The sequence below is a fragment of the Rhipicephalus sanguineus genome, chromosome 2, assembly GCF_013339695.2.
Source record: "Rhipicephalus sanguineus isolate Rsan-2018 chromosome 2, BIME_Rsan_1.4, whole genome shotgun sequence".
NCBI classification, from domain to species: domain Eukaryota; kingdom Metazoa; phylum Arthropoda; class Arachnida; order Ixodida; family Ixodidae; genus Rhipicephalus; species Rhipicephalus sanguineus.
In genome coordinates this window covers 190,689,701-190,705,156 of record NC_051177.1, presented here as the reverse complement: position 1 = coordinate 190,705,156, position 15,456 = coordinate 190,689,701, and the positions used below count along the sequence as shown (strand labels likewise).

The window sequence follows — 15,456 nt, the reverse complement described above, 5'->3', positions numbered from 1 at the left end:
ATGACAGATCGTTCGTCAATAATACCTGATGTAGCGCTGCGCCGTAACTTGGTTGTCTTATTAGATGTGATGGTGGCGGATTCCCAGGGAGGCATTGTATCGGACTGATGGTCAATGGGAGACCCGCGTTGAAAGTGGGCATGCAGCGCAGCAACAACCTGAACAAGTTGCTTTTTTATTTCACGCGCTTTTTCCCTTTGCGAAATTAGCTCTGCAATTCCGACCACATCAAGGAATGCTAATGAAAGACCTGACGGCGTCGCATGTCCCCGAAGCGCTACTCGTGGAAATGTGAGAGGCGAACATTAACTTTTACGCGTTAAGCTTGGATGAAATACCACGATTCTATCTACCCCAACCAAGACGTAGCAGATATCGTGTGGAAGAAAACGATGCTCGCTATCAACGGCAAACAGAACGCACTATACACTTAGGTTACGCCTGCTAAATACACAAAGATGCGTAGTGTAGGGTCTGACACCGCACACGAGCGCGGAAATGCACCAACGCAGCCTGCACATCAGAAGGCAAATAGTGGAGATCCTACGAGCGCGCATGGTTGGCAAACAAGGAAAGCGGTGATTACTTTCTGCGGCCCAATAATACCACGCTTTATGTAGTACATAGGAGGCGAAATGCCCTGTTGTCGATTGAAGCATATTATGCAATTCTACAACGCCTGCATACAAACAGGCAACATGACCGACGTGTGCCCTCAAGTACATTCCCCAGTGCGCAACCGATGCGCCACTAAGAAGCCCTTTCAGATAAAGAGTTAGCCTTCCTATCGGGGGCTAGATAATCACGCTTCCCTCTCCTTAAACTGCTTTGAGTGTGTATCTGTCAGGCTTTGCTCATCTCGCTGTGCATTTTTGTTGTGGGTGATACGAGCGGTATATTTACCGTGGTATATGAGCAATAAAACTCCAGTTGTTAGTCCGCGCATGTGCCCTGCGTTCCCTCTATCCGTCCTCATCAAGTGTGCGCTGTTTTCGCCTCGTTACGTTCCTGTAGAACGGGTCAGGCTGAGCAGGGCACTTTCTGCCGAAATGCCCGGTAGCACGAGTAGCGTCGTAGCTACAGACTGGCTGACCCGCTACGCACAAATGAAAGTCTCGTCAAAATGCAGTGCCGCTGATGTAACAATTATTCGTTGAGATCCTGCTATGGCGCGGTGGCCCAATTGTCCTCATATCCGACAGAAGGCAAGTCATTTCAACAGATCGAACTGAAGCCGTCCTGCTATAACAGAAAGAAGCCACCACAAAACACACTCCTACTACCGACATACGAAAGGCTTTTCAAAGAGCCTTAAGGAGCCATCACTGACATGCTGGAAATGCAAATCGACGTGAAACGTAAGACGCGGTACGCCAGGCGTTCACGTACGTAAATTGCGCGTACAATAGCGCAGTACATGAAACATCACAGAAGAAGGTGTTCAGTTGCTTTGGGAAAGGAATGCGGAAACGACAATTGACCCTGTGCCACCCAACGACTGTGGTGGACACAATGTGGACATTTCCAAATCCAATGCACCGAACAAGACCGCTCACCCGTCTGCACATCAGGGACGAAGAGAGGACCGATATACATTGACAACGCGCAGAGCAAAATCAACCCTGCGGTCTCATTTCGGTTTAAGCCAACACGCTAAAGCCACACAGCAAGAAAAATGAGAAACCTTTACGAACATATCACGGGTCACACATGATTTGGCCGACGTCTTGGCGCTAGTGATGCAGAACTATCGATGGTACTATCGATACTATCGATAGCTGACTCACTATCGAACTATCGATGGTGAAAAATACTATCGATAGCGCTATCGATAGCAAAAAATTCGATGGTACTATCCATAGCATAAAATCAACAGCTCGGACTCACTGCAGAATAAACTTGGTTCCCCGCGCGCGTGCTACATAGTGGAGCCGGAGGAGCAGGCTGAAGGGCAAGAAAGTTGACATGCTTGTGTTCTTAACCAGAGTGCTTTGCGGACACATGATCATAAAGTCAAACTGTTCAGCTGTAGCGGATAGGAAGACGTTACATTTGGTGGTACTGCACGGCTTCAAATTGATATTGCATTTTAGGATTTCAAAATAAGAAAAATATCAGGAAGTTAATTGTAAGGTGTAACTAGTTGCTTTCGGATACGAATTTATTGATGGATATTTTCCGCCATTTTCACTGCAGAAATAATTACTTTCTCTGCCAAAAAATGCTCATAAATTAAGCGAAGCTGGTAGTAGACTATTTTGGCAATATAGCCGGCCAGCAACCGCATCATTATTCGCACCACTATCGATAGTATTGTCACCTGGTTGTGACGGCGAGAAATGCTGCAGCAAGACTGGGAAATAAGGAAATCTTTATTTGGGCGAACTTGTGCCCAGAAAATCAAAAGTCAAAATACAAGCGATACATGCTGCGCACTGATAGCAGCGGGAGCAGTCGTCAGCCGTTGAGTGATCTGATCAACGATGGAACGCGTTGTCCTTTATACATCAGTCATCAAACCTTCCAGCGTTATCGCTGGTGCTCGCGTAAGCTCTCGAATAAACTTGACTATTCGCGTCCGGCGCGTAATCTTAACAGAATGATCTCAAGCAATTGTGAAGCTTCTCAAAGATTACGGCGCGGTCTGCGTCAAACCTTGCTAACAGTCTTTGTGGGTGAAACCCGAATACGTCAAAACAAAACAATGAACATGCGTGGAAGTAATATCGCTATAGTAATATTAACGATGGTACTACCGATTGCACTTTCGATAGTTTGTCGATAGTAGCACTATCGATAGTTTGTTTACACTATCGATAGTTTCAAAGAAACTATCGATACTATCGATAGTCAATTTGCCGATAGTTCTGCATCACTACTTGGCGCACAAGACTGTGAGGTTAAGTCCGACGACATTACTTGATCGCAACGGCCTGAATCCGTCCACATGAGACACATTAAGCTTGTTCGCGAACGCTCCCTAACTGTGGTACAATAAATCAGGCTTGGAAGTCTTATTACCCTGCCCGCTCTCACTTGAGTCGCTTGTTTGTAGCATTGACGCGGTTCTTCTTTGGAAAGAGGAGGGGGTGGGGGGGAGTGGCACTGACACTGTTGCGTAGTGTTTCTGCTTTTACTGTGGGCGGGTTTACTTGGCTAACACTTTTCCATGCATTTTGCTCGGCGCAAGCAAGGAGTTGTAGTTTCGGAACTATCAGGTATGTTTCAGATTCTCTACTCATATTATTAACTGCGAAGCATTTCTTAGCGAAACGTTGACACTTTGAGCGTTGCTATCTATCTATCTAGCCGCCTACATCTGGGCGCTCGCATGATCGCCTCCTTTACTTGGTGTCGACCAAAATTGGCATGGAAGGGTAAGAGGATTTGACGAACATGACTTGCGGGTCATAACATGAATAACCTGAAAATCCTGCCGCGTACGTCATCAAACACTTTCCTCCAGACACGTGTGGCACATACCCGTTTACCATGGGCCGCGGTGTACGAGTATGCGCCACAAGTAATTGACAGTTTATATCTACCCAGGAACAGACATTACAGATAATTTAAATGCACGAGCCTTAACGAAAACCGACATGAGCAGCGTTGACCCGACGAATGGAAAAATGCAAATTAGGATCCCAGCGGGAATCGAACCCAATCATTCTGCGTGGCATTCGGGTATTCTGCCACAGCGCCACGCCCGGTCTATAAACTGGTTTGGAAAAGCATCCTATGCAAGCGTAATGTCGCTGCAACGTCAGTTGTGGCTGTGGTGCTGGCTATCTAATTTTACAAAAAAGCAATAAATACTATAATTGTACTCCTACGATACAGGCGTTATATTAACGTCGGCGGTTCCAGTGTTGGCTTCGCTTTTATAGCAGTCTGTTAAACAATAAATCTGTATTCCTATGACTCAGCAAGCTATACTGAAGCATTGCTCGACCCCGGAGGAATACATTAACGAAAGTTACGTATGATATTCACAAGACTGCACCATAAAGTGCACTTAGTTTCGATAATACTGACAGATACTCTGACGTGAGGCCTGACGTTACGTCGCACCATAAATTACATTTTAAACGCCGGTGTTGTCGGCGTGACTGCCCACGGTGTGCACACAGCTACTACACTTACAAAAACACGTCGATCCACCTCGTAACGCTTGGCTCAAAGCCGTAAAATAGAGCATAGAAGTACTCGCTGACTCCTTCGCATGAAACCGATTCCCACGACGCGTGGGATCTGCCGAATTTTTTGGGTAACGTGACTAGTGAAGCTGAGTCTCCAACCTGCGCAAACATCGTGACTCGTTCCTACACTCAATTAGCCGTGAATCATTGGTAAATATATAAGCATATCATATTTATATGACAGATGACTCCTCACGGCGATATCGCTTTGATTCGAACTGTATTACTATAAAAAATTACAAAATATTAACTTTATTTCTTACTGCTTCGCTGCTATATTCGGCACCCTCAGATCCGCCTGGCGCCCACCTATGACGAGTGATGAAATGTGGTTGAACAGGCCGTGTCGCTGGAGCCACTTCTCGCGAAAAGCGGACTTATCTCCGTGAAGACAGTGACGAAAACAAGTTCTCTTGGCGAGCGACGCTCTTTCTTCAACGATTTTTCATTACCTGAAGCCTGTATCTTCTCCTCAACCTTTCTCTAATTCAACTTGCGACAACTGCATTGTGACAGAATGGTGCATGCCTTCGCGGAGGTGCACGGCTGCTTTTCTGAACAACGTACTTCCAAAGTAATGCAAGAGCTGTGCAGTGAAGCGCGCCATTATTTGGCTTGACATAAACACTTCGAGGTCTGGGGAATAGCTTGAATACAGTAATTAACAAGGTGAAGAATATGACATTTGCTGCAGCCGTGACTTAGCACTAAATAAATGCTACCTTTTAACCCGAATTTAGTCCGTTTTTCAATGAATCGGTTGTTCATTGAACTGTATGATGTCAAATTAATGCTTATCATGTGTAGCTTAACTAAACAACAACAGATACATTCTGGTGTTCCATTAGGACTAACGCAGGCTAGACGAAGCAGCTGAGCCGTAGAACTAGTGTTAGTAATTTACATTGATTACCTTGAGGTGTTCCTTTAGTCAAGAAGCTAAGACATTTACGCACATATTCATGCAATATTCAGACAAATGACAATTGTATACGTGGCTACCTACCTTCATTTTCATGTTTGAAACTGCTTTCTTGACTTTCTCTGTATATTGCTGGTCAGTGATGATATACGTGCAGTCACTGTCTTCGGCCTGGTAGCCGAGTTCCCCTGCAGACAAGTGCCACCCCATCAAACTGATTGTCAATGCACTTTGATAATAGAATCGAACGTGTGTCCACAATTATTTCTCAGCAGCTCGTGCATTCTCAGCTGCTAAATAAGCTTCGCATACAAGCTATTCGTGGCCGTTACGTCCTGTTGGTAGTGCAAGCCTGTTACATTGCAGAAACACCGTTTCATAAAAACGCTACATTGCCCAGATGTCAGAGCCTTAAAAAGACCGCTTCGCCCCGCCACGGTGGTCTAGTGCTTATGGCACTCGACTGCTGACCCGAAGGTCGCGGGATTGAATCCCGGCCGCGGCGGTGGCATTTTCGATGGAGGCGAAAATGTTGTGGCCCGTGTACTTAGATTTAAGTGCACGTTAAAGAACCCCAGGTGGTCGAAATTTCCAGAGCCTTCCACTACGGCGTATCTCATAATCATATCGTGGTTTTGGGACGTTAAACCCGATATTATTATTATTAAAAAGACCACTTCGATTCCCAGGATATTACTCGCAAAAAGTGCTACAAGCATTTATATAAGCACCTCGCATGGCGTCATCACGCAGTCACAGCAATAGTTGACAAGGAGAATCGGCTATGGAATGCAGTACCTTAGAACTTTTAAAAGAATATAGCATCGCTGAATATTAGGATAAGCCAATTGTTTTCTTTCATATCAGAAAAGCTTCACGACAAATTCTTCCTTTAGATTCTGGTTAACTACTTCACGTTTTAAATGACTTTTGTTTTCGTAAGTGAAGGAAATGATCGATTTTAGTGGATTATACAACACCGCGCTCTACATTGAGTGCTGATGGCGTTCCTGCATTTCTCAATGTTGTCATTTTGTGTTAGTAGCCTACAATCCTCTCTGTACTTGGGCGCTTAGTTGAAGGTTACTTTAACAAAAAAGTGTTGGTCATTATTTAGCAGGCCAGCGATAATTATATCGACTTTCTAGGCCCGATGGCACGCTTCCAGCAAATACACCTCTAATATCTTCATCTTCAACGAACGTCGAATAAGGGTCTTTGTTAAAGTGTTAAGTAAGGAAGATTCAGTATACATAAGGTGCGCAAATATAATGCAAGTCATAACTAGCATACATTTATTTCAACATACTTTGTTTTTTGTTTTGTTTTTTATTGTGGGACATCCGTTCATTGAGTTTAGGCTAAGAATAGTACTGCAAGTGCATGTCCAGGAGCTTTCGTGGTGCTGTGCATCATCCACTTCGAAACCATTTTTAAATGGGCAAAACTCATTGTAAGAGTCGACAACTTCCGCGCTCCTCTTAGGAATGTGATATAAATTGAACGTGCAAAAAAGCAGCGGCATTCTAGGTCGCTTTCATACATGTTGTCTCTCTACGTAACTTCTGTATGATCCTTGTAGGCTCTAAACTTTATCGATGCTTAAGAAATGCTTGATAACATGCTATTATAAATGACACGTGGCTTCATTTAATGACAAGTTTTGTGTGTTTTACCAAGATAGCAGAATCGGACGTCCCTCAGTTGACGGTTCGAAGGAACACATGCTGCCATAAACAGCTATGTAATTCATATTTATGTTATTACGAAACGGGTTGATGTAAAATCCCTTGACTCCATTTAACAAAGGTATTTGATTTGTGCCGGCAAAACCTGCAGGGGCGAAAGGAAGATTGAAAGTAAAGACAAAGTCATTCGAAGGTGGCGTATTGGGCCTAATCATCGACCTCTACTTTCACAATATTTCTAGATAGCTGATATACGACATACAGGCATATATTATTTATTTATATATTTATTTATTTATTTATTTATTTATTTATTTATTTATTTCAAGGTACCTTACAGGCCCCATGGGGGGGCATTGAGTAAGGGGGGCAATACACAAAAATATATGTACATACACATATTAAATTACATAAAATACAAAAGATACACGCATTAGAACAGTGAACGAACCGGTGCGTTGCTTGTGCAAATTGACATATTGAAGGTAGTAGACGCATACTACTTTTCGCTGTAGTGTTCAAATATCAATCGCCTTACTGCCAGTGAAATTAGTGTCGAACAGGAGAGCGAAGTTCTTGGCGTTACAATCGACAAATTCAGAACAGCTCTCCAAGGCATGTCCCGCTGAAAAGCGGCCGGGCAAGATAGTTGGTCTATCAATATGATCACAGTTGGAGGATATTTTATCTGCAAGAAGGTTCTCACATTCATATACCCAGACACAACTATAGGAGTTCTCTCCATTTCCTCCTCAAAGGCGGATGCTCACAAGACTGCAATAATGGGCGCGCACATCAGACTGACGTCATCAGCTGGACGGTCGCTGTCCTCATCTTCGGAGAACATTGCCTACTGCACGAGTGGGACTACTTTAGTCGCGGAGGCGATCGACTGCCGCGCTTCGGTCGCTTGGGCGGGGCCTCTCCAGACTTATGTCATAGTCCCTCAATACTTTTTTCTGGTCACGAAACTTCCCCGTCACTCTATGGGAGAGCTTTGTGTGTCGTCAACTTTGACCGCGGGGCGGCGCCACCAGCGTTAGGGGGGCACCCGCGGCACTCGTCGAAGTAGTCAGCGAGGCGACGGCGTGGTGTGTTTGTTTTTGTGCATCGTGCTGTATCGCGTGTGTGTGGTGCTTTCTGTGCGTCTGATCGTGTTCATACGTGACGAATAGTTAGCGGCACCGTGACGAACGATGTAGAAGACGTCCTGCGTTCCCCACGGTCGCTCCGGCGAACAAGGCACTCGTCGAGCTCAGCGCGGCGACGCGCTCTGCGTTCGCTTTGTTTGCGTCGTTTTATCGCGTGTGTGTGGTGCTGTGTGTGCCTGTGACCATTTTCGTATGTGACAAACAGTTAGCGGCAGCTTCACGAACGATGACAAAGACATGCTGTGTGCCGCGCTGTCGCTCCGGCTATATGTTTTTCGGTGAAGAGGCGGGATTCACGCCTGTCGTACGTACGGCTGTGTACTGGCAATGTTGGTCGCGGTTCTTCCGCCGACGTCGGCTACAGCCTCGAGGAAAATAAAAACCTTCAAAAAGGGATGACCAAACAGTCTTTGCTAAATCAGCGTGCAGGGCAAGGCTGCACGCCGATTCCACCACGATCGAAAGGAATAGAACATTGCCGCAACCGAACAGACATTGATGACCGCTACGCGCAGGTACGAGCACGCTGCCTATACGCGATGGGTGATCAGTATATAAAAACACACAAAAATATGTCCGTGAAGCCACCAGAGCGAGTTTCCGCCACGGAAACCTCTCGACGCACCAAAAACGCCGTTTAAGCAGCCGCGATGAAAGCCCCCTTGACTGCAGTAATGCCCCCTGGCGGGAGGAGCTGTCCCTATACCAAACTTGGCCCGAAGTTTCGTGACCAGTAAAAAAGTATTGAGGGACTATGCTTATGTTGTATCCGACTATAGTTGTGCTTTAAAATTCCAAGTGAACACACAACTGACTGACTGAATGAATAACGTTATTTGGTCCTGAGGAGGCGATGGACCCCTAAGGGGCCTCGTCTGCGGGCCGCGCCCACGACGGGACGAGGAGTTGAAGCTCGGCGGCCAGGTCGTGTGCCCTCTCGACGGCCCGAAGTTGGTCGCCCTCGTGGGGACTTGTGAGGAGTGTGTCCCAGTCCATACCCATCGTCCGCGCGCAACTCGGGCATTGTTACAGCATGTGTTGTAAGTTACATCGCGGGATGCCGCATCGGGGGCATCTCGGCCTTAGTTCTTTGTGAATCTTGCATACACTGTCGGTGAGGGATATGCTCCTGTCTGTAGGAGACGGAAGGATATTGCTTGTGGTCGTTCCAGTCGAGGGTGAGGTAACGGAAACTTTCGCCGTTCGATAGTGCTGAGATTTAATTGTAGGTCTGGAGTTGCTTCCGGAGCCATTTCTCGCCCTTGGGCCGTGGGCCGCCTTTTCTCCTGACGCGGCGAGTAAGGTCTCTCACCTGGGAGTGGATAACCTCGTTGGCGTTTGGGACGAGGGGATGGGCGTCGGAGCCCATATGGCCCGGGAACCAAATTGTGCTTGGTGTCAGTCCACGCGGCACGCGAGAGCACGCTGGCTGCTTCTTTACAGACCAGGCCCACACAAAAGGCCTGGGCCGCGGTTCGGGAATCGGTGTAAATTGTAGTGCGGGTTGTGTTCGCCATTGCTAATGCGATTGCTACCTGTTCTGCGCGGTCAGGGTCCGAGTTTCGGAGCGTAAGTGCTGTTAGAAGATCTCCTTGTTGCGAAGTTACAGCTGCCACACAGTGCTGATGATTGGGGTATTTTGCGGCGTCTACAAAGGCGACCGAGTCGGGCTTATCCGCTGCAGTCTTTCGTAGCGTGGGGGCGCGTGCTTTACGGCGACCCTCGTTGTATTCCGGGTGCATGTTAAGTGCTAGTGGAGGCACTAGAATGCGGTCCCTGATCGAGTGGGGTAGGGTGCGTTCCAGTTGGTTAGAAAAAAGGGAGGTGAGATTCAGGTGAGGTAAAAGTTGTCTGCCTGCCTCTGCAGATTATAGTCTGGCTAGTTGAGCGACATTTTGAGCTTCAACGATTTCACTGAATGTGTTGTGAATGCCCAAGGCCATGGGGACGGTGTAAGAATATGTTAGGTGATGACACTCGCCGCTCCGCTTGACGAGAGGGCGCGGGCAGATTGTGTTCGCCGATGACCTTGAACCGCGAGTAGCTTTCGCGGCGCGCGTTGAGATGCCGCTACAGAATGGGGTCTCAGGGGCTCGCGCGGCGCTCATTCTGAAATTTGCGCGCAAAGAAAGATCTTCCTGAAAGCTGTGTGTACATGGCATTATGTGATTTATAAACGCGCTGCCCTGTGCCTGTGAGCCCTGTCAGTGCATTTGTTTTGCTGATTCGTGTATTGTGATTGAGTGCACGTATACCTCGACGCTGTGTATGATGCCGAGTACCCTTAGCGGCCTTGTCGCTGGCTGCGCCTCGAAATGTGCAAAAAATGTTTTGTCCCGAATTGCAAGACTTGGACGGAGCGTGTGTCGCTTTTCAAGGCTCCGCGTGAACCAGAGCGCTTAGATAAGTGGCGACGGGCGATTCCGAGAGCAGACAGGGTTTTAGAGCCTACTGACCATGTGTGCGCGAAGCATTTGCCGGAAGATGCGATCTCTGCAACATATCATGCAGTGTACAAAGAAAACGTCCTATTGCACGCCCGAAAGAAACCTACGCTCTCTTCGGATGCTGTGCTAGCATTTTCCGCGGCTGCCCAAAATACCTGGCCGTACAACAAAGAACCAGGATACCTCCGCGAAAACGGCGTGTTCTACTGCTGACTTCTCGCAAGCGACGGTGGCCAAAAGGTTCAACTGCTTCGGAAGTGCCTTACGCGACCGCTGAATGTAAGCCACATTTATTACACGTAGGGACAGCGACTTCACGGCACAGCGAGGCCGAAGCTGCACGGCTGCGGCGCGAATCGGATCTTCAAAACGTGAAGGACCATGAAGCGGCGAGAAAGCGCGCGTACCGGCAGGCAGAGCCCGAGACTGTGCGAGCACGTGAAGTGGCTGCAAAACGCATCAGGCGGGCCCTGCCCGAAGGCGCCGACGCGCGCTTCCAGCGGGACTTCCTTGATAACAGTTTCGGCCATAGTTGCGGTGTGTGCAACAGATTGTGGTTTTCAAACAACAATATCTTCCATCAAGAAGGACCACGCTCGCGCCAATGCCATCGCCGTGCTGCAGCGCGAGTTCGCTTCGCCCCACTCATCATCATTCACCACGTGGATATGCTGTGATTATTTTTTCAGGAGGTGGGGGGGGGGAGGGTGGGCTGCACCTCCTTGATCTGAAGTAGGGGCTGGGCAGGCAGACGTGGCAGAGTGTCATTTTGTGCTTGATATGCTATGGCAGCAAAAAAAAAAGAAATTTCGGGGCGCGGGCGGATGTGCCACTCCCTGGCTACGCCACTGACCAGAAGGAACAAGCGTGGATTTCTGATAATAAACTATACCTTCAAGTTATTGTTCGTCTGGTCTTCCCGTTCTTTCTCGTAATGAAAATATCTGATGTTTAACGTCCCAAAACCACGATGTGATTATGAGAGACGCCGTAGTGGAGGGCTCCGGAAATTTCGACCACCTGGGGTTGTTCTTTCTTGTGTCCCTGTCTCTTGCGCTACTTGTGCAATGTGAATGTCATCTAATCTGAGCGCCAAATTTGTAGCCAAATGCAATATGCGCCATACAATGAAGACGTTTAATTACTGAACTATAAATGACTTCATTTGGATAATCAAAAAGATCGCACAGTGAGCACGGTATTGTCTGTCTCACTTGATCTTCATGACACAGGTACGTGGCATATAAATAAATAAAAAAATAAATAAATAAATAAATAAATAAATAAATAAATAAATAAATAATGAAGCTAATGTGCCTGAACATTGCACATTAGCGAGCCAGCAGTGCCGCACGTGCTAAGCATTTTTCAGCAAAAACCATTGATCACGCACATAGAAACATGACCTACTTTCCCTAAATGATTTTAAAACGTAGAACACTAGGCAAACGCACCGGGCCTGAAGAAAATAGCACGGCCTGTAAATATAGGGAGGTGAGGTCATGGGTCAATGGATACTATTCGGCCAGGCTCTGTTTCTTGCAACCCAGTCACTAAAATAACTGCAGGTACAGTCTTTGCCAGAGTGATATTGGAAGGTGCGAGCCAAGAAATCAGTGGGGATGGTAAACGTCGATGTAGTTATTTCTTGGAGCCGTAGAGCGAAATAGATAAGTAGAGTTACCATAATACCAGTGTAGCATGACGTAGCGATATTTGGTTTATTGTAAGCAGTAATAAAAATAATATCTGGGGTTTAACGTCCCAAAATCACGATATGATTATGAGAGATGCCGTAGTGGAGGGCTCCGGAAATTTCGACCACCTGGGGTTCTTTAACGTGCATCTAAATCTAAGTACACGGGCCTCAGACATTTTCGCCTCCATTGCAAATGCAGCCGCCGCGGCCGGGATTCGATCCCGCGACCTTCGGGTCAGCAGTCGAGCGCCATAACCACTAGACCACCGTGGCGGGGCGATATTGTAAGCAGTCCAGCTTCACTTGTTGTGGATCTCTGTTTTTGTTCACTTCATACGAGAACACCCGCTCTCCATCAGAATTGAAAACTAGCACGTTTGCGTCAACAACGATGACGGTCAGGGTGAGCCCGTCATCATCATGCCCGTAACATGGTCCCTAATGCTTCCCAGGTGCGCCGCGCTTTGCGTTGAATACCTCAATGCGCGCCAGCCTGTTGGTGGAAGGATGGTGTACGCACGCATCGGCTGACACAAAATAAAAGCTTCGAAACCGTAGGCAGTATTTAGGCTTCCTCGTTATTTTATTGTCAAATAAAAAGAAATAATAATAATATCTGGGGTTTTACGCCCGAAAACCAAGATATGATTATGAGAGACGCCGTAGTGGAGGGCTCCGGAAATTTCGACCATCTGGTGTTCTTTAACGTGCACCTAAATCTAAGTACATGGGCCTCTACCATTTCGCCTCCATCGAAATGCGACCGCCGCGGCCGGGATCGAACCCGCGACCTTCGGGTCAGCAGCCGAGCACTGTAACCGCTATACCACCGCGGCGGACAAATAAAAAGAAAATGGCTACTAAGTCGCTAAAACGGAAGTTCGAAGTAGTAAAAACGTAGCCATGGAGCCAACCGGAAATCTTCATCTCCAGACGGGATAATAGCGTAGCCAATGTAGCGCAAGGTGTCCACCAACCGCAATCCTGACTTCCTGACTTTCCTGACTTAAAGCGTACTCGTCTATGGATAATCTTCGTGGTATCCTGTCATTGCACTTCGCGTACCATGAGTGTTATATAGACAAATACAGTACAGTTTTAAGGTCATCACGTCTCAGCTAAAACTGGGAAAGCAACACAGTTCGGTACCGATGAGGGTATCTCGTAGAAAACATAATAAAGTATCAAAATTGTGGCACTTGAATGGCATTTACTTCTTTACAATATCTATGTACTCTAAGGAATGGGGTTCGGCAGGTCTCGTTGACGCTAGCTCGCCCCGCCATCGTCCGCATAGCCGATGTTTTCCAGTAAGGAGAACGTCTTCTTAAAGGGCCAGTAAAAAAAGGCTCTGACTTTTTTTTTTCATCTCCCAACCATGCTCGCCGATTCGCTCAGACAGCCGCGTCGATCACATTTTATGAATATCACAGCGCCCCGCACCGCGCACACTCTTTATTTCCACTCTGCAGCCTCCTCGTACACGAGGTGACGTGACGTAATCTTGGCTACGAGCAATATTATGTTACACCGACTTGCACTACTAAACAGCGCCTCAACCCTGCGGGGATGAGGTTTTGACCGCGCATTTACCAAGCTTCTGCACCGCGCCGCTAGTGGGACCCTAGCGTAGCTCTGACACGAGCGCCACGTGGAGGAAGCCTTGCTAGGTCGTTGCCCGCGTGGCAATGACGCAATCGCTGACGCTATGTTACGTTGCCGAAGTGGGCGTATTCACGACGGCGGGTTACGCCTACCCCTGTTGGCTGCCGAGAAGGGTGAGAAGGCCGAGCGAGAAAACGAAACCCGCCGAAGTGGGTTGTTCTATGCCTTGCCTCTTCCTTATTACAGCACTTATTCGCGAAATTTTTGCGGCAGCATGTTGACATCGTACAAGTGCATAATTATCGCTTTATCACACATTTTGGACTGCGGCGTTGTTTTATGACCCTTTAAGAGACTATTGGTTCACTTACGTGGTTACAAGACGAATCATTTCACGTTTTTGTACACACGCCTTCGGCTTTTATAGCCCCGGCTTCCGCTAGCGCTCAGACACTAGGGAACCAGTGACATCAGCTTCCGCAAATTCCGTGTCTTGCCGCCCGAGCGCCCGGCCCACCAGAAAGGATAAAGTGGGCCGCTCAATGGATGCAAAGGTGAGAATAGATGAAATGTACAAAGGGCGCCACAAATGCCCCACACAAAGACTACGTAAAGGTCCCACACTTCGGCGACTTGAATCCGAGAACTCCAGGCGACGAGGTTGGGTCTGGAGGTTCGTTGACTTCGGAGGAGATCTTTGAAGACGGCTACTGTCTTGAGCACCTGATGAAGCTTCTGCTTGTTTTCACGTGAAGACAGGCCCTGGAGCAATGAGAACCTTTCCAGCGGCTCCGTATGTTGATGACGTCACGCAGGAAGGGGTGTTCGCGATCCCTCCTTCGGGCTTCCGCGTAACGCCAAGATCCCGGGCCGCCTCACTCACTCGACCACAGGTGTATAGCCTCCTTCCTGAAAAATGCCGGGCTCAGTGTCTCCGACCAATGCTGATCCCGCTGGGCAAGGTTTGCGGCCGACTGGTCAACACACAAAGGTGTCGGTTATTATCGAATTTGCGATCCAAACTAAACAGTACACAACCTATGCACAATATAGGAATGTACCCACATGACAGTTTGCAACCAATGTGACATTATCGCAATTTACAGGGAAATTTGTTTACGTACTTTCACCGAGCGAAGTTTTGGCTAACACAACAGTGGCTCCAGCCAGGATGCAGCCGTACATGACTAGTAAATTCTCCACTCCGTTGTTGAGATGAACGCAGATCCGGTCTCCAGGAAGCAAGCCATACTGCTGCAGACCCACAGCGTAGCGCTCCATTCCAGCCAACAACTGAGCTCGTGTAAGGGTGACGCCATCGCCAACCTGCAAGTATTAAAAAAAACATGGCTGATCCCTCTGTCATAGGAATCGGTATAACACGAAAGTAAAACGTGTCTTCACAGACGTTGTTGAGCGTTTGTTGTGCATTGTTTCTCCCCGAACGCGAAGGAATGAATGTTATAGCAACAAGTTGTAATGTCAGGCGCACAACGGCAAGCAGCTCGAAACTTGCAACGCGCTGCTCAAGCAGAAAGGACGCACAGAACGAACATACACAGGATGAGCGCGAACTAACAACTGTCTCAGCTCGACACTTAAAACGCGCTGGTCAAATACAAAGGAGGACGTACGAAACGAATGCACAAGTATACACAGGATAAGCACAAACTGTCACAGTTGTAATATAATTGTTTGCTAGCAGCGCGCTCCTTTCGCTAAAGCGGCCGCTGCGAGAGCGAAGT

General features: G+C 47.6%; 1 protein-coding gene across 1 annotated transcript in view; it reads right to left on the bottom strand.

The window, feature by feature from the left end:
• LOC125756155 (uncharacterized) overlaps positions 1 to 15,032 on the bottom strand; it is an 89,757-nt gene extending 74,725 nt beyond the window's left edge. Inside the window, exons 1-2 of the mRNA XM_037652213.2 lie at positions 14,836 to 15,032; positions 5,206 to 5,309 (exon numbers count right to left, since the gene is read on the bottom strand). Coding sequence (XP_037508141.2) covers positions 5,206 to 5,309; positions 14,836 to 14,992 — 261 coding nt within the window. The 5' untranslated portion in view covers positions 14,993 to 15,032. The remainder of the gene's footprint in view (positions 1 to 5,205; positions 5,310 to 14,835) is intronic.
• Between the last annotated feature and the right edge of the window lie 424 nt (positions 15,033 to 15,456).